The 24486-nt window shown below is 51.2% G+C and overlaps 1 protein-coding gene across 5 annotated transcripts; it reads right to left on the reverse strand.

Annotated features, from left to right (window-relative positions):
* Nucleotides 1-665: 665 nt before the first annotated feature.
* TMEM8B (transmembrane protein 8B) lies at nucleotides 666-24311 on the reverse strand. Of its 5 annotated transcripts, none has more exons than XM_070431218.1 (13): nucleotides 23582-24311; nucleotides 19015-19204; nucleotides 18189-18396; nucleotides 11763-11896; nucleotides 11176-11444; nucleotides 10254-10579; nucleotides 7259-7352; nucleotides 6961-7084; nucleotides 6729-6871; nucleotides 6344-6522; nucleotides 2054-2200; nucleotides 1804-1920; nucleotides 666-1553 (listed from the first exon to the last, which is right to left on the reverse strand). In XM_070431218.1, exons 1-13 carry the CDS (start codon nucleotides 24114-24116, stop codon nucleotides 1077-1079), a joined length of 2943 nt encoding a protein of 980 aa, XP_070287319.1. In that variant the 5' UTR covers nucleotides 24117-24311; the 3' UTR covers nucleotides 666-1076. The 5 variants fall into 5 exon arrangements, 4 of the variants coding, with proteins under 4 accessions (XP_070287319.1, XP_070287322.1, XP_070287320.1 ...); XM_070431219.1 differs by having other exon boundaries at nucleotides 1138-1557; XM_070431221.1 differs by lacking the exon at nucleotides 23582-24311 and having other exon boundaries at nucleotides 19015-19221.
* Between the last annotated feature and the right edge of the window lie 175 nt (nucleotides 24312-24486).

A 24486-nucleotide genomic window follows, 5' to 3' on the forward strand; every position in this document is an offset into this window, starting at 1 on the left:
CTTCAAGGTGTGTCTGGGTAGCCAAGGTCTGTCTTTGCATGTGGCACAGAAGTGGTAGAGAGCCTCAGGACTAAAAGGGGTTACACAGATAGGACCAGAAATCTGCTCCAGCATGACCTACCTGCTCTGCTGACTGATGGCCAGCCGGAATGATGTCAATCTCAGGGGGTAGGTGCCTACAGACTGAGGTGACCAGAAAGAACATGCTCCCAACATCTTTGCACCACGTAAACCCTTGGGACGCAGCTGTGACTCTTGTGGAAAGAGAAGAAATCCCAAATTGACAAAATATGATCCTTCTGGCACTCAGGCAAAATGGGGCTCAAAACAGAAGTTACATTTTTGTGACAATTCCTTCCCATCTGAGCTTTGTACCTGCTAGTCCAATTTTCTAGGACCTCAGCCTCCTCCCTTGTTGAGGGTACCACACTCAACACACACACACAAAGACTCACTCATTCACACACAGACTCACCCACTCACAACTCCCTATTCCCAGCTGTGCAGCCTGACACAATAGGACTGCAGCCTCAGACAGTAGCTCCAGCAGTTCATTCAGCTGGCCTCCCATCACCCATGCTGACCTCCTCAGGGTCCCTCTTTCCCTCCCCTCCCCACACATTGGCCCCAGAAAAAAAGGCAGCACAGAACCAGCAAATACTTCATTGGAGACACACCAGACTCCACCTGCATCAATTCAAGATACCAGCCCTAGTCCCAGTCCCATCTGTGCTGCATGTCCCCTCCCAGCACAGCCCAGCACAGATGCTGCTTCTGGGAAGGAGGCCTGAGGCCAGAGTTGCTGAGCTGCTGGAAGATCTGGAGACTCAGTTTCCCCAAAATGGACCTCACTTCCTCAGGAATGATGCCATGTCCTGGGAGGGCTTTGTCTCCCCAGGGGAATCCGTGTCCTCAGGAGGGCTCCGTATCCCTGGGAGGGGCTCCACGCCCTCGGAGGGACTGCTGGTCCTTAGGGGCTCTGAGGCCCTGCACAGGCTACAGCCCTGAAAGACTCAATGGATGCAGGATGGCTCCAATCTTCAGGAAGTGTGCCAGGTCCCTGGAAGAGTTCCATGTCAAGGAAGACACCAAGTCCTCAAGAAACACAACTTGTCTCTCATCCCTGGGAAAGCTCCGCACGCACTGCCTGGAAAAACCCAGGAAGGGCTCTTTGCGCTCTGGGAAGGGTTCATGTTCCAAGGGCCAGACTCAAAGCCCCTCTCAGCTGGTACAGATACTGCTGACAGGGGCCCCTCCTGGGCCCACAAGGCCCAGCTCCTCCTGCTCATTGATGCACAGCTGGTAACCGCAGCCCCGGGCCCGAGCTCCAGGTGGAACCCGGTGGTCAGTCTTGGCACGAGGGGGCAGCAAGAAGCCCACACTGCCAGCGATGAGCATATGCCAAATGCTGTGAATGTAGAAGTAGTTGTCTCGTGTCTCCACAAAAGCATAGAGCAGGATGGCACTGCCTGCAATAAGGCTGCCAGGGCACAGGTAGAAAAGCCAGCGGCGCCATGTGGGTGGGTAGCAGTGCCGACGGCGGACGCTGCGTACTGTCTGGAGGAGGCAGAGAAGTGGGGCTCAGGAATGGGAGGCCCTGGAACCCAAGCCAGAGCCGGTCACTCTCAGGCTTCCCCTGAGCCATGGTTGTGACAGGAAGGTACCTCAGACTAGGATGGGCACCATGAGCACAACAGTGATGGTGAAAGGGTCTTAGCCCACCTTAAATTGGGGACCAGATACCCAGGGCCCTGAACCCAAGTCCTGCTAGGATGCCCCACCCACAGCTCTCCCCGCCCTTACCCAGGCTGTAGCCAAGATCCCCAGGGCGAAGAGACTAGGTCCAAGCAGGTTCCAGAGTCCATGCCGGTCAAGCTGCAGAGCCATGGACAGCAGCATAGCCCCCAGCAAATACAGCACCTAGAGAAACAGGACTCTAGAGGCTGGGCCAGGATGGAGAGAGGCACTTGGCAATGTCCTCAGGGAGAGGTCGGGAATGAGTTTCAAGTCGACTTTAGCTCTGATTGTCCCCCAGGGCCCATTCTGGACTGACCTGCTTGACCACAGGCTGTAAACGAGCCATGGCAATGACAGTGACCCACACGGACATTAAGGAGCCCAGGAAATCACAAAACTGTAGCACATCGTAGTCCATGATGCAGAAAACCACAATGCCTGGCTGGTCACAGGCATGATAGAACTGGAGAAAGAAATGACAGGCGTTGAGAGAACTGGGGGAGAGGTCCAGGTCTACAAGACAGAAGAAAGAGGCCACAAGGGTGGTGACGGGCTGCTGCTGGAGAAGCAGAGGTCAGAAGTCAGATTTGGGAAATGCCCCACTCCCCACTCCTGAGAAAAATAGGGCAGGGAGGCCCGTTCTGCCTCATAAGCTGTATGTAACTGGCATCCCTGACCTTCAACCTCGCCTTCCTAATCTTCCCGCTTCTGGAACGTGCTGTGGAGAACATCAGGCCAGGGAGGTCCAGCTCTTTCAAGCTGAGGCCAATCCTTGCCCATTTCCTCATGCTTGCTGTGGGTCTATCTACAATCCTCATCCTCGACCCAAGCTCTGGGGCTAGACTCTAGCCAACCCAGACCCCGAGCCTCCCTAGCATGTCCCAGTCTCGCCTGATAGCTCAGACTCTGAGTTTGGCTCACTAACTGGCCCTCTTCATTACCTCCTACCCAATGCCATGGTAGACACAGTAAGAAAAAAGGCAGTCCCTACAGCCAGGGAGAAGAGCATGGTCTTCACACCATGGGAAACAATATGGGGATGGGACAGTGTCCAGCTCTCCTACACTGTGGGGAACGCGGTAAAGAGTAGGGTATTGAGGAGATTCAGAGAGGGGTGCAGGGAACACATGGTACTGTATCAAGCTATTCCGGGCACCTCAATTAAAGAGTCACAGTGTACCATCAGCCCCCTTGGTCTGTGGTCCCCATCCCTGTGCCTCTCTGGACCATGCTATCATAGCCTCTGACATCCTATGTTCCCTTAATGTGAAAAGGTTACCCAGGAGTTACCTGAGTTCTCATTGTCTTGGAACTTTTGCTGTCACTTTTCTCTGACCTTCTTACAAAATTTATTGTGATTTGAGTATTTATTAAAGCCAAACACTAAGAACATGTATGGTTGTAAGAATATCTTTGGTACAAAGATGATGGGAACACATGTCCCTCTGAGGATTTCTGTCATTTGCCTTATAAGACCACCCAAGGAAAAGATACTGGACAGAGCTCTGAGGAAACAGCTCCAGACCGAGGACAAACACCGCAACAGCATGCTGACTCCTCCCATCTCCTGACATAATCCTTGCTCCATCAGGAAGAATGGGTTGTGATAGTGATGGAAGCCGGGTTAAGAAAACTAAGATGCTATATTTGAAGAGAAAGGTTTTGACCTATGTAAACTTGATCAAAAGCAACCACTGGAGCTGAGCTTAAAGCATGCCAGCAGATTTTAGGGGATCAAAAAAGTTTAAGATCTCTGTGAATCAGTCCTCTGGAAGCCATGGCTTTTGAGGGCATCTCTTGAAAGGAGAAACAAGTTGGTATAGTTTCCAGGGTTGGACTGAACACCAGGATGAACTGAAGCTGGGGCGAGAAGGTTAAGTGCTATGGCATCTAAAGGTGGCTTTTGAAGTGTCTTGCTCATTGACTAAAGGGACCCTATAGGCACTACTTTCAGCCCAGGCCAGTTTCTTCATCATTCTACTAAAAGGCAATCCTAAGTCACAGGGCTGTGAATCTCAACGAGCAGTAGCCTTACAGACCTTGGTGAGGCAGGTCTCCAGGCCCTCCGGGGTATGGCCTTGGGCGTGGGAAGAGGACAGGGACATCCAGTCCACAGCTGAGAAAAGAGAGAGCTGAGCAACATCACAAGTTGTTCCTTCACTGGCAGGAACAGGGTCTCTTGAACTTCTGGGAAGAATGGAAACGGGAGAACCTAGTCTCCTGTTTGAATGAGTTAACAAGAAGGTGGGGACGAGATCAGAAAGAATAATTTAGGAGGGGAAAGCATTATATCCCAAACTCTTATCTATTTTACATTTTAAGTATTTTACATATTTACATTTTACATTTTTAACTCCTGAAGAACAAACCTAATGTCTGTTCCTATGTTCCGGATAAGAATTTATTGCACTGCTCCCAAGTGTAGACTGTCCTGGATTTGAAGACAGAGAACACTGTCATCTGCTATCCTGGTACTTGACCTGCAACATGACCAATGGGTCCTTAAATGAAGACTGCTTAGGAACAGAATAAATCTAAACTAAGTAAAGAATGGGAGAAGAGGAGCAACAGGGAACCTACCTGAGAAGACTGGAAAACTAGTAGCTCTACATTTTGGCCCAGGTGGAAAAGAACAGGAGGTATAGCAGGACTTTAGGCAATACCTCAGAGCCAGTATATTTTTCTTGATCTTTTGCTATTGCCTTATTTCAGAAAGTAGAAGCTCTGTATGTGATGCCAGGCACTTTAGGCTCCCTGTGTTTGATCTGCCATTATATCCAGGAAATGAGGAGTCATCCGGAACTGAATATGCTGGAGACAATGCCCAGGATGCTTATGCAAAATGCAGAACACATACGCTCTCCCCCTCATGCTCCAGGCTCCTGATATACTTAGGTACTCTTACTAATTGTGAAGCACATTAGATCAGCTTGCAGCCAAGAGTGGGCTGGTGGAACAGCTGTTGCTGGAGGATTTGGTGAGCAACAGTATAAGGGCATCTGGCAATAAAAGAAGAGAAACAGTGTCTAATATAAAAATAGAAGGAGGCACTGTCAGAGCAGGTCTAAAAAGGGGGGCAGTAAAGCAAAACCGGAATGTGCTCTCCACATGGCATGGATCAGGCTACTCTTCCTTATCTGTGGAGGAACGTCCAAGGAGGGACCTATGTATGACAGGACCCTCCGTGTCAGGACATCTCCCCCCTTTCTCCTAAGTGATAAGCAGGATTTTTTAAAAATATATTTTTATTGATTTCAGAGAGGAAGGTAGAGAGCAAAAGACATAGAAACATCAATGATGAGAGCGAATCATTGATCGGCTGCCTCCTGCAAGCCCACCACTGGGAATTGAGCCTGCAACCCAGATATATGCCCTGACCAGGAATCAAACCGTGACCTCCTGGCTCATAAGTCAACGCTCATCCCGAGTCATGCTGACCAGGCAGTATATATATATTTTTAATTTGGACATATGTCTGATCTATAATGTTGAACAAAAGAGATGCACTTATTGGTTATTGTGATATCTTTGTTGCCAAGACATGAGGAGAGTCTGAGTCCATCTAAGATTTTTTTGTGGTGCTCATCGGCAGGCACCGTATGCCACAAGACACCAAGAGCCCAGAGATGAGATGAAAAGCTCCCTAGATGCAGAACTTGGTGGAGGGGAGGGAGTCTAATGGAGGTTAAGTCACATTAGCAGACTCACTCCTCTACCTTTCCTTAGAATATCTGTGATGCACACTTGTAATATGAATGTATATGATTATGAAAGAATGGGAAGGCACAGAGAAGAGACGGTGGAGATTCTATAATGGGAGGAGATGGGTTTCAAACTAAATTAATCTTCATCAAAATATGCTCCTTTGGGCTGGGATTTTATAGGACATTGCCACTTCCCATGAGGCCTCAGAACATAGTTGAATCGGTAAAGTTTCTTAGGATTCTAATAGCCAGAGGTTTCTATCAATTACCCAATTATAGATCCCCCTTCCTTCCTAAAGTTCCCATGATAATTCAAGGATGCCATGGCTACTGAATGGGGAGATACCTTTTCAGACCATAAAAAAGAATGTTCTGAGGTTGTGGAAATCCCCAGTGTGATGGAGAACACGAACACTGTATTGCTAGCCCTCACATCATGAAAGAACGTGATGAAACGGATGACTTCCCATGTAGAAACGCAGGTGACAGTGCAGGTCTCCTGCCCCATGCAGACCTCTCCCGTGAAGGCACAATCTCACACTGCAGAGCAGTTACGGGGCCAGCCAGCGTACTGGGGTAAAGGTCCCTGGCCCTCAGGGTGGGCAGGCAGGGCGTGAGACAACTAGAGACCCACAAAGTCTGCAGTGGCTGGCAGTTGGTTATTTTAAGTTGCCAACAGGATGTTCATTGACCCCAATGTGCCTTACAAAAATGACCGTATTCTATGCATGCCCTGAGATGAAAAGGTAGGGAAGCGCTGCTATAGAAGACAGTGAATTGGAGACATCCTCGTATTATACAGGTACAGACATCCCCAAACCAGTGGAGAACACGGGGGAAATGCAGAACCTCACCCACCACATGGATAAGGACTCGGTGAAGACATTGACGCCATCACATACCGTGGAGAAGAACATGGTGAAGGTGTAGACAGCAGCTTCCAGAACATACCGGCTCCGAATGGCCAGGACCACGGGTGGCAAGAACATGAGGTTGCTCAGGCAGAGCAGGAGTGTGGACAGCAGCTGGAACCCGTAGGTGAGCGCATCCGCGCTGTCGGTGCAGCCCCAGCCCCGCCACCCTGCGGGCGGGGAAGGCACAGGGTGGGTATGGAGGCAGTCGTGAGGACAGCAGACCCTTCGGCTGGGGGCCTCTAGCTAAGCCCTGTGCCCCTGCCCCGGGAGGGTGGTCTCACCCTAGCACCGCCCTCCCGTTCTCTGCACACCCAGCCTCAGTGCCGGTGGCCGCCCCTCCCGTCGCAGGCTCCCGGCCGCCCCGAGCGCTCACCGGCCTTGCACTCGCAGGCCGCGTACAGGTAGTTGTGCGTGCGCAGCAGCTTGCACTGGCCGTAGGGCCCGCAGTCGTCCACACACGGGGACAGGAAGGTGCGCAGCCGCACCTCGGCAGTGGCGTTCCGGCACCGCACAAACCTGTGCACACACTGGGGGTCACGGGGGCTCGGCGCCACCTCCCGCGCCGCCCCGCCGCGCCCCGCCGCGCCCCGCCGCCAGCCGCTCACCGAGGCCCCGCCCCGCACAGGGAGCGGAGGGTCAGGAACCACGTCCCGGTCTGTGGGAACGGGATTCGCAGCCTGGCCACTCTGGATGTGGCGCTGACCGAGAGGAGGAAGCCAGCAAGGGACTCTGGGGGCAGAGGGGGCAGGGGCCAGGAGAGAAAGGTAAAGAATCCTCACTCACCTGCGCCCGGCCCGCTTCCCCGAGACCCAGCCCATCCTTCCTCCACGCCACCCCCCACCCCATGCCCGCCCCCTGCTCGGGACTACCAGCCTTCTCTCCCTCCCCCTTCCTCCTCCTCACCTTTGGAACAAGTCACTGCTGCATCCCCCAGGCTCAAAGGCACCTCGTGAGTCAGGCATCCAAACACGGTCACATTTTCCTGGCGCAGGGAGCTCTGGGGAGGGCGGAGTGAAGATGAAGCTGTCCTACCCACCGGGTCCTACCACCACCACCACCCCAGACTCCAAAATCCTCCAGGGACCTCACATTCCTGCCGGTGCTCAACACCAAAGCCAATCTCTCCTCCCTTTTTAGAACACAGAACCTTGGCAAACACCAAATCCCCCACATCCGAGATGCCTCAAAGACTGGTGAAAAGGCAAGGCCCAATTCTGAATCCTTTGGGCAGAATTTTTAAACTGTTCAGGCTAAAGAGAAGACCCCCTTTTTTCAATCTTATCTAGCTTGTTGCGGGGAAGGGAAGAGGTGCTGTTGCTGGATATAGAAACTAGTTGTGAACAAAGGTAACTGTAAGGTTTTCAGTCACCTTCACCTCTTCACCGGAGTCTGAGGGCAGGAGGCATGTAAAGAAATGTACTCTTCCTCCGGTGAAATGATCAGGTACTCGCGGTGGTAATAGAATGCCTGAGGGATTAAATGTAGCAGCCTGGCTGGGATTTAAAGAAACCGGATATCCACAGGAGTAAATGTAAAGGGTTGTCTAAAGGAATAAAGGTAGCAGGTTGCCATAAGCTCACCTCCAGAAGGATTTGAGGCAGCTTATTAAATACATATAAGATAAAATAAATGCATGAGGGAAATTGAAAACTCGGGATAGAACGATAAAATTTGCTCCTAAATGTGGGCCATAGATTTGATGCTGACTTCCCAAGCAACCAAAGCAAAGAAGGAAACATGATGAGTGATCAGATTTGTAAGTCCATCAGATAAAGGCTAATCAGAGGCACAGAAGTACAGCATCCAGAAGTTCTCAGGTAAGTCCTCATCAAAGAAGCATGTGTGCTGTTATGCATCCTGTCCGCAACAGCAAGACTGAATTTCATACAACTTGCTCACAGCTTTCCTCCATGCAAGCTCTGGGCAATAAAGTCTTTCTCGGGGGGCAGGGAGCCAAAGATATAAATGTTCTCTAAGTATACAGTTCTCTGGTCCAAATGACCAGTTCTTGATCCAAGGGGGGAAAAGACAAAATACTTGGAAAGATCAGAGTAGATGTGCCAAGATTCCTTTCAGAATAAATACAACAGCTATCTGAGGTGTGTAGCAAGGGTCATAGCATGCAGATAGATAGAATGTAAGTAGATAGATGCCCATTAGAGTAAATGGGCAAGAATGCAGAGAGGGACAGGGTAAGGGGCTGCCCAGGACTGAGCCTCTACTCTCAGGATACTGAGGAAGAACAAGTATGGGTGCGGCTGGTCTCGGATATGGGCTCTACAGCATCAAGGTCAAATCAAGACTTCACTGTCATTGCCCAAAGGCATGGCAATAGCAAACACAACATACAGTGTTTAGCCAGAACAGAGTCAAACAGAATTTGGGTATAAAAATAAGGAGCATCTTCAAGTTGAAGAATCAGCTTTGTCCTGACCAGCAGGAGCACTTGAAAGTTCTGAGCCATGTACCATAGAAGACCACATCGAGCCACAGACCAGATCTCAGGTCGGTGCATAGGAAAATGGTCCCTGCCCCAGAGCTGGGGGATAGTAGAATTAAAAGGATCCCTGGCTGAGGGATCCTACTGGATCAATGCTAACCTAAGAGAGTTGCTAATGGCCTGACACAGGACTCTGCCCTCAGCCCAGTCTTACCCAATGCTGAAAATAATGACTAAGAGGTACAGAAGGCTGGCTTTTCAAGTATGTGAATTACCATAGTGGAGAAAGCCCAAGACCCAAACCAGTGTCTTTAGACAATGCCTCAAAGATGAACATAAATTCTTCCATGGGGGTTAAAAAGTTCACTACAAAAATATGAGCTGGGAATTGGCGGCAGGTCACATGAACCAGGCGCAGGGCACAAAATATGTATGCCCCTTGGTTACAATTAGATACATAAGAAGTTAATATGGAAAGGGACTGGGAAGATACACACCAAGGACTAAGCAGCTGTTTTATGAGGGTGTCTTCCTCTATTTTCCAAAGCTTTACATGTGATTCTGTTACTTCTGTAATTAAAAAGTAAATGAATAAAATTGTTTTTTGAAGAAAATAAAAAGGAAGGAAAGGAAAAAGACCGAGAGATCTTTATTCACCCCAAACTGCAGGTGAGCGGTGTGATGCAGGAGCAGAAAGAGGTGATATAATTACAGGCTGCACACACACCATGGTCAGACCACTTCAGACCATTTATTTCAGAGACATGCTGACCAGAGGTTTGACCAAAGGAGACAGCAGAGGATGGGGAAAGCTCTAAGATGCTGATATTTTTCAGCTTTGAGAAGGTTGAGGGGCATCTGAAGGGCTGCTAAAATAGGCCAGGGATATAACAAATGCACCCCAGTAATACAAGATGTGAATAATTGGGGAGACTGTGTGAGGTAAGAGGGGGGACATGGAAACTCTCGGTACTTTCCACTCAGTTTTTCTATAACACTGCTCTGAAAAAATCAAGTCTATTAACTTTTTTTTAAAAGGACTGGGATAGATTCACTGAAATATAGCTTCTGGGGCAAAACAAAGATCAGATCATAAAAATCCACAGAGGTAGGTTTGCATGGAATGTCAAGACTGCCATTAGCAATGGGAGCTGTCTAAACATGGCCTCTGTAGGTGAACTCCCCATCACAGGAGATAAGCAAGAAAAGTGAACACCTGCCATAGAGAGAGGCCCTTGGTCAGTGGGCGGTTCAGCTACAAAACTGGGGAAATCGGGACCATTCTGAATTGCCCATTTGCAGTACAGTCAATACCCAGGGCATGTTTGTTGACCAGAATTGGGCTGACATGGTTTCTAATCTTAAAGTTGGGTGAAAGCAACCTGCATAGTCTTCCACACTTGTCACTCTCTTTTTCAAGTTCCCCCCCAGGGGCAACCTCCCATCTCCACAAAGTACCGCATTGAGATGGAGCTCCAGGCTAAGGACACCTCCACTGTCCAGCACCGGCAGCAGCCTCAGGCCAAACACAGCAGGGCGCTCAGGGGGGAGGGCCACGCTGGGGCCAAAGAAGATGTAGAAGTGGACGGAGAAGGTGTCCAGCTCATTGCGCAGAGTCGGGCGCACTGGCCAGCAGTGCTCAGGTGGAGATGTGGCCCCAGGCCCTTCCACGGGGGCACCAAGGGATGGTGGCTCTAGGGGCAGTGGTTGGTTGCCCAGTGACTGGGGCATGTTCATGGCAGCTCCAGGGGCCAGGGCACGAGACAGGTTGGGCTTCGGGCACTCTGTGGAGCAAAGGAGATCAGAGCTGAGGCCTGCCACCCTCACAGCCCTTCAGCCCCACCACAAACCAGATCTGAGCCAGACAGGATTTAGCAAAGGGTGGGAGGGGTGAGAACTAGAATCAAATGTCCCTTGGGAGTATGGGGCATCCAGGGTCACAGGACAGGGCCCCGGGATTTCCTACTGTCACAGCTAATAGCATGTCATGTTGGAGGGAATCAAGGTCATCTCTCCCTCCCAAAGGACATGTTGAAACAGATGACTGCCCCCTCACTGACTTGCATGGGCTTTTGCAAGGCCAGTGTCCCAGAGGTCCTAGCTGTGCCTGCCTACTCAGGAAACTGAAAGAGAGATTAAATTAAGGAGAGTAATCAGGGCCCTTCGTGAGCCCCAAGTGGTGGGAAAATGATCTGAAGGCTTTCCAATGACTTCAAGCTCCAAGTGGAAGGGCTTCAGGGAGTGTGAAGGGGCCTGGGTGGGGTCAGGGAGATTGTAGGGACGTGGCAGAGGGGCAATGGTCACGGCCACCATGCATGCCTCTTCCCAGTCACAGATATCAACACGAGCTGGGTGGCTGGGGCAGATGTGGGCTTCTGACCTTGCAACCGCACACACAGCTGGAAGCGGATGGTCCTGCCAGAGCCCCGGGACGGTGTCTCCACACGCACGTAGACCCAGCGCCCCCAAGGGGGCAGTGCTAGCTCCAGCTGGCATACCGAGGCACCTCCACATGCCACAGAGCTTGAGTTGTGCAGGGGTGGGGCCTTGGGACGTAGGCGAAGTGTCAGGGGGCAGGCGGATGCCCCTCGGCCCCCCACACACACCAACTGTGCTGAAACCCTGTAAGTGAAGCTGGGCACAAAGACCCTGGGCAGAGGAGAGTTTGGGGGTGAGAAAGGTGAGAGGGACACGAGAAGGAGGGAAACACTAGGAAGAAGGGGGCAAAGAGGAGTTAGGGACACGAGAATGGGAGGCCTTTTCAGGTCCTCCTCTCTGTGCTGGGGGAGAGGGAGGCAGGAGTCCAACCCACCCCGGGGGCTCTGGGTGGCCCAGCAGTCCAGGGTGGCCAGAGGGACAGCAGGAACGGACAGATGGGCTTAGAGGCCAAGAAAACCCTGTTCCCTATTTGAGGTCAGGGAGGGAAGAAGGAAAGGGCGAGGTTTGGGGGGTGGGGACTCAACTTACTTGTATAGGGCTGAGCGATTGTGGGGGGAGAGGGTTTGCTCTGAGGGACGGCCAGGCACCAGCACAGCAACGTCCAGTAAACGCCGGACAATCAGCTGCGGCTGAAGGAGGTACTGACACTCATCCTGGAGACCCTAAGACAAAAGCAGGGGTGGCAGGAGGGGAGAGACAGCAAGGGTGCTGCTAAAGCAAGGCGAACAGAAATGGCCAATGGGAGGGCGGGGGAGGGGGACACCTCCTCTGGCCTCCTGCTCCCAGGGCAGTGACTGAGGTCTAAGTTCTGGGTCCTTCCTGCTGCATTAGCTCTGTCCCTCCTGGATCTGCAGGATCTGCTGTGATCCTCAGCCTTGGCTGAAGTTTGGGATTCAAAACCAGGCCCTTCTGACAATCAGGCCCAACCTGCTCCGTCTGCAATCTAACCCCTCCTCCTGAGCATTCCTGAACAGCCCCTCAAAGCAATTTCAAACCACCCCAACCCCCCACCAAACCCTCAGGACCTTACAACACTGGCTCTCTTTGGGCATTGTAAAGCTGCATAACGGCCTCCAATCCAAACCTCCTCCCTCCCCCACAATGTGAGTCTAATTTCCTTTATTCCCCACCTGCCCTTTCCACGCACCTGTCCATGCTCTGCTCTAATACCCCCCGGGAAGGGCCACTCTTTACCTCCCAGGCAACCTCCAGACTGTACACAACTTGAGAATAGAAACCTGGTCTTATTTTTGTTCCTCAGACACAGAGCCTACTATAAAGTGTACACCTCACAGATGAGTTTGCTGGAATCAATGAAGAAATGAATCAACAAGCTGAGGGCAGCTCTGACGTTTATGAAGCCAACGCCTGCCTTCTGTCTCCCCTCCCACTGCTCTGTCTCAAGGGGCCCACAGGTACATCTGCTCCTTCTGCTCAGGCTAGAGCACAGCCACATCTCCCTGCTCTTCTGGATCAGACCCCTAGCCCTTCTCAGCTGACACCACCCCTAACCCACACAGCTTCAGCGGACAGTCCCATTGACTCCAGTTCCTTCTCTGCAGCGTTTGCAGCATCTAAGCCCTGCAGGTGGCGCAGTTCAGGGGAGGAGGGGCCGCCTGATTAGGGTTCTCTGATCTTCTGAGATTAGAGGACCTTGTGCGGCCCAATAAACTAGAGGCCACTGTTCACTTATGTGTTTATTCTGACCGAGACGTATCTCTAAACCTGTTCTGCATAAGTTCCAGGCTCTGACATGCCACTGAGTTCCACGCCATGGGACTAGCCAGCCAAGGCACAGAGTTCCAGGAAAGCTGGAAGGCGGCCTTGAAGGATGCAAGGCCAGAAAGTCCCATCACCGTCTGCCTGGAATCTCCCTGTGATTTTTGCATCACTGCATCCCCAGTGCCTAGCACACCACCTGGCAAACACTAGAACAGCCGTGGGCAAACTACGGCCCGAGGGCCGGATCCGGCCCGTTTGAAATGGATAAAACTAAAAAAAAAAAAAGACCGTACCCTTTTATGTAATGATGTTTACTTTGAATTTATATTAGTTCACACAAACACTCCATCCATGCTTTTGTTCCGGCCCTCCGGTCCAGTTTAAGAACCTATTGTGGCCCTCGAGTCAAAAAGTTTGCCCACCCCTGGTCTAGATGCTAAAAAAATATCTGCTGAGTTAAAGAGTGGATATCAAAAAGATCAAAAAGAGTATATAAAAAAAAACAAACAAAAAAAAAGGAGTGTACCTTCAGAGAACTCCTAAACCCCTCATTTCTCAGGGACCGCAATCTCTGATATCCAAAGCAAATGTCCCTCATCTTTGATATCAAACCCTAAGGACCAGAACTACTAGCACAAGTCATTTCATCAACCCCACTTCCCACAACAGGAATCACCCACAGCCATCTTGTGGTGAATGATCCCCAAGGGCGGGCGCCCATGCTCGGGAGGGGGCCCATTTCCTTCTTGGACAGTTTGGGGAAAGAAAAGCTCCATATATTGCTTGCTAGTGGTTTCACTGAAGGATCAGTGGGCATACCTCAGTGGTTAAGATGTGCTCCTCCCTGTATAAGGTGCACATCCAATAGCCCTCCTTGTTGTAGAGAGGCGCACTCAGTGGAGACCAGGGAAGGTGCAGAGATTCAGCACCTTCACCCTGTGATGGGGCTAATGAAAGGCACCTGAATGAAAGTCCTCAACAACAGCCAAGGCAAAAGCCAAGTGAGAGTCCGAACTGAGTCAACGTCAGCGGTCATGGAAGGAACAGGGCCAAAGCCCGGGAACTTGGGAAACCAAGAGGGGCAAAGTGAGAAGTGGTGTGGGAAACAGTCTGAAAGGAGCTGGAACAGAACACCCTAGATTGATTCTGTGACTGTCCTAGTATGGCTGGGCCGGGTCTCTTTAGAAAGGCCTAAGCAGGGGGGCCAGTCCCAGGCTCTGGATGGAGCTTGCAGACTGAAGATGCCCCAAAACCACTTGGCCCTCTTCGTGAGAATATCCCAGTACCCACTACATGGCAGTCCCTGACCCACCGTTGGTCAGCAGTAATCAACATGTACATAAATGAGTGTTGGACAGACTACAGGGGACAAGAGTGGTAGCAGGGAAACCACTTCAAAGGTTACTGTGGTGGCCCAGGAGAAAGCTGAGGGCAGGTGTGCTAAGAGTGGAAATAGAAGTAGATGCATAAAGGACATGCTTTTAGAAATAGAGTCAATGAGACTTTTCTTTATGAATTGATTGTAGAGAAGTGAGGGGGGGAGAAGAATCAAGTATGACATCTCAATATGGAGCTTGAGCAATCAGTGAATGGCAGTGCCATTCACTGAGAAGACTAAAGAAAGAAAAGACTTGGACTGGGAGAAGTGAAATGGGAACTGAAGAGATTTTTGCTTTCAGCTTTGTTTTAATTTGTACAGGCTAATTTGAGACATTTCTTAGATATCTAATCGAACATGTCAAGTAAGCAGGTGGATATAAAGTCTGAGATTCAAAGAAATTAGGACTCACTGAATACACTTGGAAGGCATTAACTTATAGGTTATAAGTTATAACTTATAAGTGGTACTTAAAACTATTGTGCTGGAGATACCTAATAAGAGAATAGATAAATAAGAAAGGAGTTTTCCCAGGACCAAGCATTGAAGCCCCACAATGTGTTTGATCAAGCAGAGAAGACGCCAGGAAAGGGAGGCAGAGAAGGAGTGGGCAGTGGGCAGGAGGAAAACCGGGAGAGTTCTGTGAAGGCCAAGAGAAGAGCCCTTCAAGAAGGGAAGAGTGACATAAGGAACTTACTAACAGCTAGTTACTAGTTAACTCTGGAGAGGGGAAGTGGGAACTGGAGGGGAGGCAAGGGAAAAGGAAGACTTACTTTTCACTGCCTTTTGTACCTTTCGAATGTTGTACCAGGTGCATTTATTACCTATTCAAAACACAAACAAAATAATTGAGGAGGAGGAAGAGCATAATGAGCGCTGTTAGCAGATTTTAACCTCTTCAGTTGAGATACTGAGCCATGTTTCATCCTAGTTGATGGATTCAACCAAATCCTTTCTTCTGTACAATCTGCTTATTTGGTTTCCTTATCGTGGTTTTCATAATTTTACCTGCTGTCAGTTACTTTCAAATCTTAGACTGGGAGAGGAAGCATTCAAGGAGAACTGTGCCTCAGATATTTTGGAGAACTTTCCCATAATGAGCCATTTGGGTGCCAGATGTTACCCACAGTTCAAAGGCCAGCCCTTTAGGGCAGACTGGCAGCTGGACATCACAGGATGAACACATGTTCCGAGACAGGAAAGGCAAGGAGATGGAGGGCATGGGTCAAGATGGAAGAGGTTGATAGAAAGCGGAGAGGAAAGGAGAAGTGAGATCAGTTTTGGACAATATGAGTTTGAGAAGATGGCAGAAGGGCAACAAAAATTTGCCACACCCCCACGATGTGCCAGGCTCTGTGCTGGGTGCTGGGAATACAGTGGTGAATAACACAGACACATTGGCTAGCAGAAGTGTGGGACCAGAGCTCAGGACAGTGGCCTGGACCAGATAAGTCACTTCCCTTTAACAACCTCCTAAGGTTTTCTATCACTCTCAGGATAAAGTTCAAACTTCTAGATCCTTCATGATCTGGCCTCTGCTCGCCCCTCCCACTCCCTTACCCATCCCAACAACCACCCCACACTGAATCACTACAGCTCTCAAGCTTTAGCCCATGCTACACCTACCCTGCAATGCCTTTCCTTGCCTTCTCAACTTCAGGCCTCACCTTCTAACAGTTTCCTAAGACCACCTCTACAAGCGGAGTTAGCCATCTCTCCTTTGTCCTCTCAAAACACCTCTTAGATCTCACTACCATACGTCTTATTTATCTGTGTCCCTAGCACTCAACCCAAGGCCTGGGACAAAGCAGGTACTCAAGGACTAAGGTCTAAAGGAAGGTCTGAGCTTACCCCCAAAACTAAGGAGGGCCCTAGGAACAGTCCTGCCTTCTTATTGCTAGGACTTTTCAGTCCCCACCCAAGGATATCCCTGAACCCACAATACTTCCTATTGGTCTTCACAGGAAGTCAAGACCTGGAATAAGGAAAAAGCAATTTGAGAAGATGGAGCCCTGGAGAAAGGTTCTGGATAATCTACCCACAGGCTAGAATCTAGGGAATTAACCAAAAAACTTAAAGAATCCTTAGAGGCCCATTTAAGATTCCTAAAGGTAGTCAAATTCTCAGAGGGACTACAAAGATGATCCTTCCTTCCCCATCCTCACCCCTTGAACCTCTAGAACAGGCCTAACTGAAGAGCTATATCTCTCATGGTGTCCAGGTCTCATGGGCAAGGTGTAACTGTGCCCTCTTCTCTCTAGTCTCACCACACTGCAGGGAGCTCTGCTGCTAGGGCTCCAGCTTGCAGTACCAAGTCCCCCACGCCCCTCTTGCTATATCTAGTTGCAAATGGGTATGTCAACCAAACCTGGTCTGACCTCTCCTAACTAGGCTTCAGCTCCCATAATATCAACCTAGGCCTAGGTCCCTATTTCCTCCTTACCACCCAGAAAAGTTTTTGGATAACCAGAGCAGAGCTTCAGAAAGATTTTCCCTGCCAGTCCTCACAAAGAAAGTCCAGGATCAGAGTTAGGATCAGGAACTGGCTCTCTGGAATTTGACCAAAGACCTAAGACAGTTCTCCAAATAGAATAACCCTTAGTTCTGATAGGAGTCAAGACCTACCTAGAACCCAGAGCCATATCCAGGTGAGCGCCCAACATGCTTTCATCCAGAGGGCTCCCAGACTTTGACAGTAAGTTCTCTTGTGCATCCCTCTCAGGAAAAACAGCCTATCACTGAGGCCTCCAGACATTCCGTCAGCCCTAGTTCCCATTCTGAAAACAGCAGTACCAGTACACGTGTCCCTGTGGGATTCTCAGCTCATTCAGCTACAGTAGGAGGAAGAGAGGTGAGTCTACCACAGCCACAGAGCTCCTCCCGGCAAGGAACTCAGCCTGGAGAGAGATCTCCAGATCAAATCTTCACCTGATTGGGAATTTATGTCCCTCTCAATTCTCAGTGGCCAAACCATGATAGCATTCATGTTCTTTAGCATCCTGTTCTTTAAGTCCTCTCTCTGCTCATGCTTAGTCCTTACCACTGGCCCACACACACTTGGCCATCCCACCCTTGACAATGACCAGCTTATCACACCCTTCCTTCCCGCCGACAGGAGTAAGAAAACTATCGATCCTATCACTACAAGGAGGAAGTCTACCCAACACCCGGGAGTGGCAGGAAACCTTTGTGGCATTTCCTTCCCCTCCAAACCGGCTGGGAAAAGCATGCTGACCTTTGAACATACACTTCAGATGTTAACCACCTCTGCTCTATGAAATCAGTACAGATATCTGTAGGAAAGGTAGGCAACAGTCTGGATGGACACCAGCTGCCCAAAGCCTCCTTTTAACAGGAAGGTCCTCCCTACCCCAGAGTGGTCTTGCATGGTCTTCCCGAGGGTGAAGGGAGCTGAAATCATGATAGGAGAGGAATGCATTCTCCCAGATGGACTGACTGGGCCGTAGCCTACAAGAGTCGGCGGGGCTATCTTGGGTTTGTGCAGCAGCATTTGACTTGTCCCGAGTGGCTTCTGATCACCTCGATTAACCCTTGTAGCTTCCAATAGGAAGGGACAGTACTCTGCAGTGCCGGGGCCTCTGGCTGACTGCAGACTCTGAACTTGCCTTTCAGCTTACATGGACCCACCACGTCCTCCTAAGGTTCCCAAATTGCCTCCTGTAGGTCTTGACCCACCAAGTGACCTGCTGGCCTCTAACTAGGGTCCATCCCAGCCACCCTCATGCAGTTTCCCATCCTGGTACAAGGCTGGTGTCCCAGGTAACCATGAGGGGAATTCAGCAGAGATGGAGAAGCAGCTCTGACCTCTCCTGCCCTAGACAACATCAACCCACCTTGACAGAGATGTGGCCGTGGGCCTGGGGAAGGTGGGCAGCCAAGAACCAGTCCCCAGGTAAGGGGCTGCTGACGTTAAAGATGCCTGACGTGCGGTTGGGCAGTGTCCAGCTGAGGGTCAGTGAGAAAACCCCAGGCACAGCCGTGTCCCCTGGGAAGTGTGTGTGCAGGGGATTGATGACAGGGGGTGCCCCAGACCGGAAATACCTGGGGACCAGAATGAGGAGAGGAGGAAAGCAGGCAATGAGGTGGGAGATGAGAAATGGGGAAAAGAAAGGAGAACAGTCACTCATCACCAGCAAATAAGTAGATTCCCTATACCAGTGATGGCGAACCTATGACACGCATGTCAGAGGTGACACGCGAACTCATTTTTTTGGTTGATTTTTCTTTGTTAAATGGCATTTAAATATATAAAATAAATATCAAAAATATAAGTCTTTGTTCTACTATAGTTGCAAATATCAAAAAATTTCTATATGTGACACGGCACCAGAGTTAAGTTAGGGTTTTTCAAAATGCTGACACGCCGAGCTCAAAAGGTTCGCCATCACCGCCCTATACTGATACATACAACAAAGTGGATCCAGGTAGGGGTCAGCACAGAGGGGTAAAAGGTCGGCTCAGGCACTCACACGGTCACATTTTGGTCTTGAAGTAATCATGAAACAGAGGTCTTGGCCCTCACTCAGTCATACTGCAACCTCAACAAGGGTCAGGGGTCAGGGGCCAGGGGTCAGTTTAGATACTCATAAAGTCACACTTTTGTTTGGAAAGCGGTCTGGGGTTAGAAGTGAGGGTCAGGAGGTCAACTCAGACACTCACACAGTCACACTTTGGTCTGGGCAGTGGTCCCCAAAGGATCCCCCCTGCTCCTTGAAGATGATGAGGTTCCAAACAGCCAGGAATGTGTCCTCAGGAACATGGAAGTGGAAGAGTTCGGTGCTGGCAAAGGAGCGGAAAGGACTCAGCTTGCGGGGTGAGCAGGTGGAGTAATCGGTCAGGAAGAGGCCTCCTGGGGAGCAGGCGAGAAAGAAAGGGGCAGGTAGGATAGAGGGCATTTCCGTTAAGCAGCAGGCACACCAGTCTTCCTCACCAATAGCACCAACTCAACAAATGCTCTTGTCTGAGATGGGAACTGGGTCTCCTGCTGCCCTAACCATCATCTGCTTTAATCCTTACAATGACCTTGAAAAAATGACCTGTTTTTATAGATAAGGGAACTGAGGCTTAAACCTAGATCTGTATAAATCCAAAACCAGGGCCCTTTATATGACCCCACAGCTCCCCTCACTTAGGAGTCATTGTTCTGCTGTTACCAAGCCTAACAAAACAGAGGTGTGGACAGTGAGCATGCGAGTGTGTGTGTTGGCACAGGCTCTTAGGCCACTGAGCTGGCTAGAGCTCCACCTGTGGGGCTCGGGAGTCAGCATGAAACTGTGTAACTTCCTTGTTTATTTTCTTCCCCGTTCTGTTCCCCTGTGGTCAGGAGCAGTAAAAATCCTCAGAAGCTTCACAAGAGCTGTCTGTATAGTGGCTCAGGGCAGGAGGGGGAAGGGGAAAGTGTGGTGAGTCTGCAAGGGACCTGCTTGGGTGGCAGAGGCAAGGACAGGAGCTGGCAGGCCACCACAAAGCTCCTGGGAGGGAAGGAAAGAGAGTCACCAGGCCCTCTAGGGCTCATAATAAGCAGCCAGAGGGGCTTCCCAGAGGGAGCCCCAGGGAGGCAGTCAGCTGGTGACCTTATGGAATCTCAAACCTCTTGGGAATATTCATATGCAGAGCAGGAGGAGGGAGAGGGTTGTCTCTAAATGAAATGCTAAGATACCTGATGATGGCTGTTAGGAGTAAAGCCAAGGTGAATAGGAAAGTCTGGTGTCAGCAGCTAGGACTGCTGTAACAGTGAAAATAACCCAGTAGCTCAGCTGGATAGCAGAGTCCCTAATGGCAGGCAAAGTTCTGGGGAATCTGACAGCCTGGAGATTGAAGGCTGGCCCCAGAGAAGGCCAGAAGATGCCTCCAATGCAGGTGAGACAGTTAGGAAATCACAGCTTCAGGGGTCGGGGCAGTTTTCAGCCAAATAGTAAATACCCACAGGGCTTACCTAGTCTGACAATCTCCCTCTCTGGAAATGGGAGATTTAACTCCAAAAATGAGGTCTTTGAAATAACAGAGAAAGAGGCATCTGGGAAAAAGGAGGCGGCTGAAGGATGCATCCTGGTTAAGGTTGACCCCACTGAGCTGCAGCAACTTCAAGAGTTACCCTGCAGAGAAGTGGAGGCCACAGGCCCTAGATGGGCCTGTGCTCATCTTCAAAGGCCATGGATACACCCAAGGACTAGTCTGTCCAGTTCAGACCACTTGGTTAGTCTCTACTGTCAACAAGGAAGACGTGCCACCTTGCAAGCTGAGCACTGCCCAGGAACCAGAGGCTCACAGAGCAGCACTGAGAGAGCAGTGGCAAAGTCTCTAAAAGGGATGAAGGGAAATGAACCAACTATGGGGAAGATAGGTTCCCTAGGAGTCCTGGCTATGACAACCGGAAGGCAAGAAAGCCAAGAACTGAATAGCCTAATCTCCTGTCACAAGAAAGCAGAGCTCTGGAGCACCCTCTGCTGGGGGCAGGGAGGCTTCTCCTCCCCAAGGCTGGTACCAGGATGGGTTGTCACATGAGCCATTGCTATTCTTAGGAAGAAATCCTGGCCAGGCCCCAGAGCAGACCCTCAGAGAGCTGCTCATGAAAAACAGCTAATGGTCTTTGGGAAACAATGGACAAACGAGCACACAGAGCCCCGTGAACCAAACGAACATGGCACGGCCCCATTCACTCCAAGCTTTGGTTTGGGGTTTCTTTCACCTGGGCCTACAGAGCTGTGTCCCTCAGGAAGCATGAGGAAGGCCCCAGGCAAGCTCAGATGAATCTGTCCTGGATGCCCCAGTACTTCCAAATGGAGCTTGGGCGATTCTCCTCCACCACCTGAAATACACACACACACACACACACACATACACACACACACACACACGCAGACACACAGAGGCTGAGGCTGGCCCTGCTAATGACAGCACTAGGTAGGAAAAAAAGGTCACTTTCTGGAATGGCAAGGCCTGTCCGGGTTATGCAAATGCAGTCAGAGCTCAAGGACCAGGAGACCCAGGTGGTACCTCCCATTCCTGAAATGAGACTGAAGCCAACAATAAGCATGTATTGAGACCGATGCTGCCGCTATGGTCCTGTGACACTGGCAGCCCCTCCTCAAGCAAAGTGTATCACGCCCCACAGGACCTAGGTCACAGAGCACTCCTGCAGGGCCGGCCACAGTTACCCAGGCAGTGACTATTCACAGCTCTAAGGCAGCCCTGCCTGCAGTCGGGCCCATGCACCACTCTTTTCCAACTTCATTACAATTCTCCCCAAACCACTTAAACCTGCTTCTGGACAAGCGTGCTTTAAACCACATCTCTCCACTGTCTACTGCTCTGGGGCTGTCAGCCAGCCTCCTCCCCGAGTCAGCTCTTGCCTGCCCAGTGAGCTCATGAACAAAGAAGCCATGATGACAAAAATGGGAGCTATGAATTGGGCTCAACAGTAGGGCCTCCCCCTCACCCAAACTGAAAAACTGACCTGGCTACCGCCCCTCCTTCAAGGAGTCAGGCTGGGGGCAGATGGAGTCCTTGTATGTGTTATGAGAGGCATCCGAACAGGGAACAATCCACTGGGAAGCTAACACTTCAGTGCTCTGCCTACAGGAGCAGGTAGAGCTGAAGAGAACATGCGTGGGCCACAGCACGTACCCTCCCCTTACACAACAATATAACATACTCAGAAGACACACAGGCTCACCTGCACCCCATACAACATACAGGTGCCTGCACTCACCAACACACGGTCATGTACACACACTGCATATGCCCAGCATACCCACAGATCCCTCAGGTATACACTCAGACCTGTAAGTTCCAGACACCAGTGAGCTTGGGGCAGTGGCCTCTGGATGCACTGATCTCCTCAAGTCTGTACACTGAACCAGGTCCCCAGAACTCACTGAAACCCAGCCCCCATCCCCAGCTACTTTGTTAGTTATTAGTGCCAAAGATTCCCTCAGGCACATTTCCATCCTTTCTAGAATGCCAACCACCAGAGGTAGCTGAGGTTTGGGGCATGAAGACCATAGTCGTCTCCTTAGGATGGGACCGTCGTTATGGCACAACCCCTCTGACCAGGACCCCTCTCCTCCTCTCACATCCCACCTGTTAAGAAGTTGGACCTCTCCCTCTCTTATCCAAATCACTTTCTTGCTGGATGGTAGCCCTAGGCTGACAACTGGCAAATGAGGAAGAGTGTGTGATGAAGCCTCCTTGTGGGAAGACAGGGGGAAGGACAGACTGTGCTTTGAGCCTTTCCCCACTTGGGTTTGTTTTCCTATTAGGCATACATTGCAGTGAAAAAAACTAGTGTGGGGTAGTAATTAGTAAACTTTTTTCTAGCCCCAATACTGCCATTTACAAGCCGTATGACCTTGAGCAAATTGCTCCCCTGTTGAGCCTCAGTTTCCCCATCTGTAAAATGGCCTCTGAGTTTCAACCCTGCTCTAAAAGTGTCAGGAATTGCCCAACTGGTTTGGCTCGGTGGATAGAGCATCGGTCTGTGGACCAAAGGGTCCTGGGTTCAATTCCAGCCAAGGGGGCACATACCTTGGTTGCAGCCTGGGCCCTGGTCGGGGCGTGTGCAGGAGGCAACCAATTAATGTGTTTCTCTCATATTGTTGTTTCTCTCTGACTTTCCCTCTCTCTTCCACTCTCTCCAAAAGATCAATAGGAAAATATCCTCAGGTGAGGATTAATAAAAACAAACAAAAAAGTATCAGGAATGATTCCTAGGCAAATCCAGCTTATTTGGAACAAAACTCATGACAAGAAGAAAACTCGTTATGATGGCAACTAACCCATGTCCATCTGTTTGCTACGTGTTATTTTCAAAACTGCTTTTTTAACCCTGTTTTCATGCCTACTATCTCAAGAGTTTAGGCTAACTCTTCCCAACAGCGGACTAGAGGCTGTCTGGTGTGGGAATATGTCTCTCCCATCAAACTTTATGAGCAGGAGCAAGACTTCCTTGGAAAAGCAAGTGTCAAAATGGGGTCAGAACGGACACGGGAAAGGAAACCTTGGCCTGTCTGTCCTAGGACCTGCTGAGCCTCGAGTCCACAGTAGCTACCTCTCTTCTGACCCTCCCAACTCCTCTCAGATGTGTAAGAACTCTCTCCTCCCCAATTCTCCCCACTTCTTCCCCAAGGCTCTAGTTACCAAGGCCCCACCTCTCCCGCATCCCCCCAGTCCACCCTCCCTGCCAGAACCCCGTCCCTGCCTCAGTCCTCGCTGCTTCTGCACTCACCAGCCCCTGGGCCAAGGACAGAAAACAGCAACAGCAGCAACAGGGCTGGAGGCAGCTGGAGCCCAGACCTGAGCCGAGGCTGGGAGAGGGGCAGGGTGTGAGAGAGCGGGGTGGGTGGTGGGAGAGACGCGGGTAAACACAGAGCAGAGGGCAAAGGCTGAGACAATGGGCTGGGCTGGGCTGGGCGCCGGGGCTTGCAAAGGGGCAGGGGTTGGGATAGAAGAAGAGACTGTGATGGGGACTGGAGTGAGCGCAGCGTTTGGGCCCTGGGTTTAAGCAAACCCTGGGGATGGGATTGGGACCGGGGTGGGGCGGGGATTTGTGACAGGAGGTGGAACAAGGGCAGAGGCGGGGATGGGGGCCCGGCCAGGGTCTGAGGCTGGAGGGGGGGCCTGAGTTGGGACCTCGATCTGGGCATTCGCTGGTGTCCAGGCTGGGATTGGGACCTATTTGGGAAGCAGGCCGAGGGAGGGGCCGGGGGCCTGGGCCTGGGTCGGGATGCTGGGACGAGGGGCTGGGACAAGGGCTGGGCCATGGCCCGGGGCGGGGGCGGGGCCGGACGGGCCAGCGCGGGCGCTCGCAGAGCTGACCCCCGGCTCCGCTCCCCACCCCCGGGGGGTGGCCTCGGTGTCCTCGCGGGCCCGGGACCGGGGCCGGGACCGGGCCGGCTGAGGCCGAGCCGGGGACTAGGGTAGGAGTTCAGGCCTGGGCGACTCCGGGCTGCGCGGAACCGGCGATCACCAGGCCCCGCGGCGGCCTCGGCCTGACGTCGTGGCGCTCCGCCCCTCGGTCGGTGCGATTGGTCCCCGCTGGGCCCAGGACAGACTCCGCCTCGTCCTGCCTTTCCCACCGCACCGAGCCCCTCGTCCCCGTCAGATGCTCGCAGACCGCACGGGCCGCCCGCA

The sequence above is a fragment of the Myotis yumanensis genome, unplaced genomic scaffold (genome assembly GCF_028538775.1).
Source record: "Myotis yumanensis isolate MYYU_CA2020_CCGP unplaced genomic scaffold, mMyoYum1.0.hap1 SCAF_12, whole genome shotgun sequence".
Classification (NCBI taxonomy): Eukaryota; Metazoa; Chordata; class Mammalia; order Chiroptera; family Vespertilionidae; genus Myotis; species Myotis yumanensis.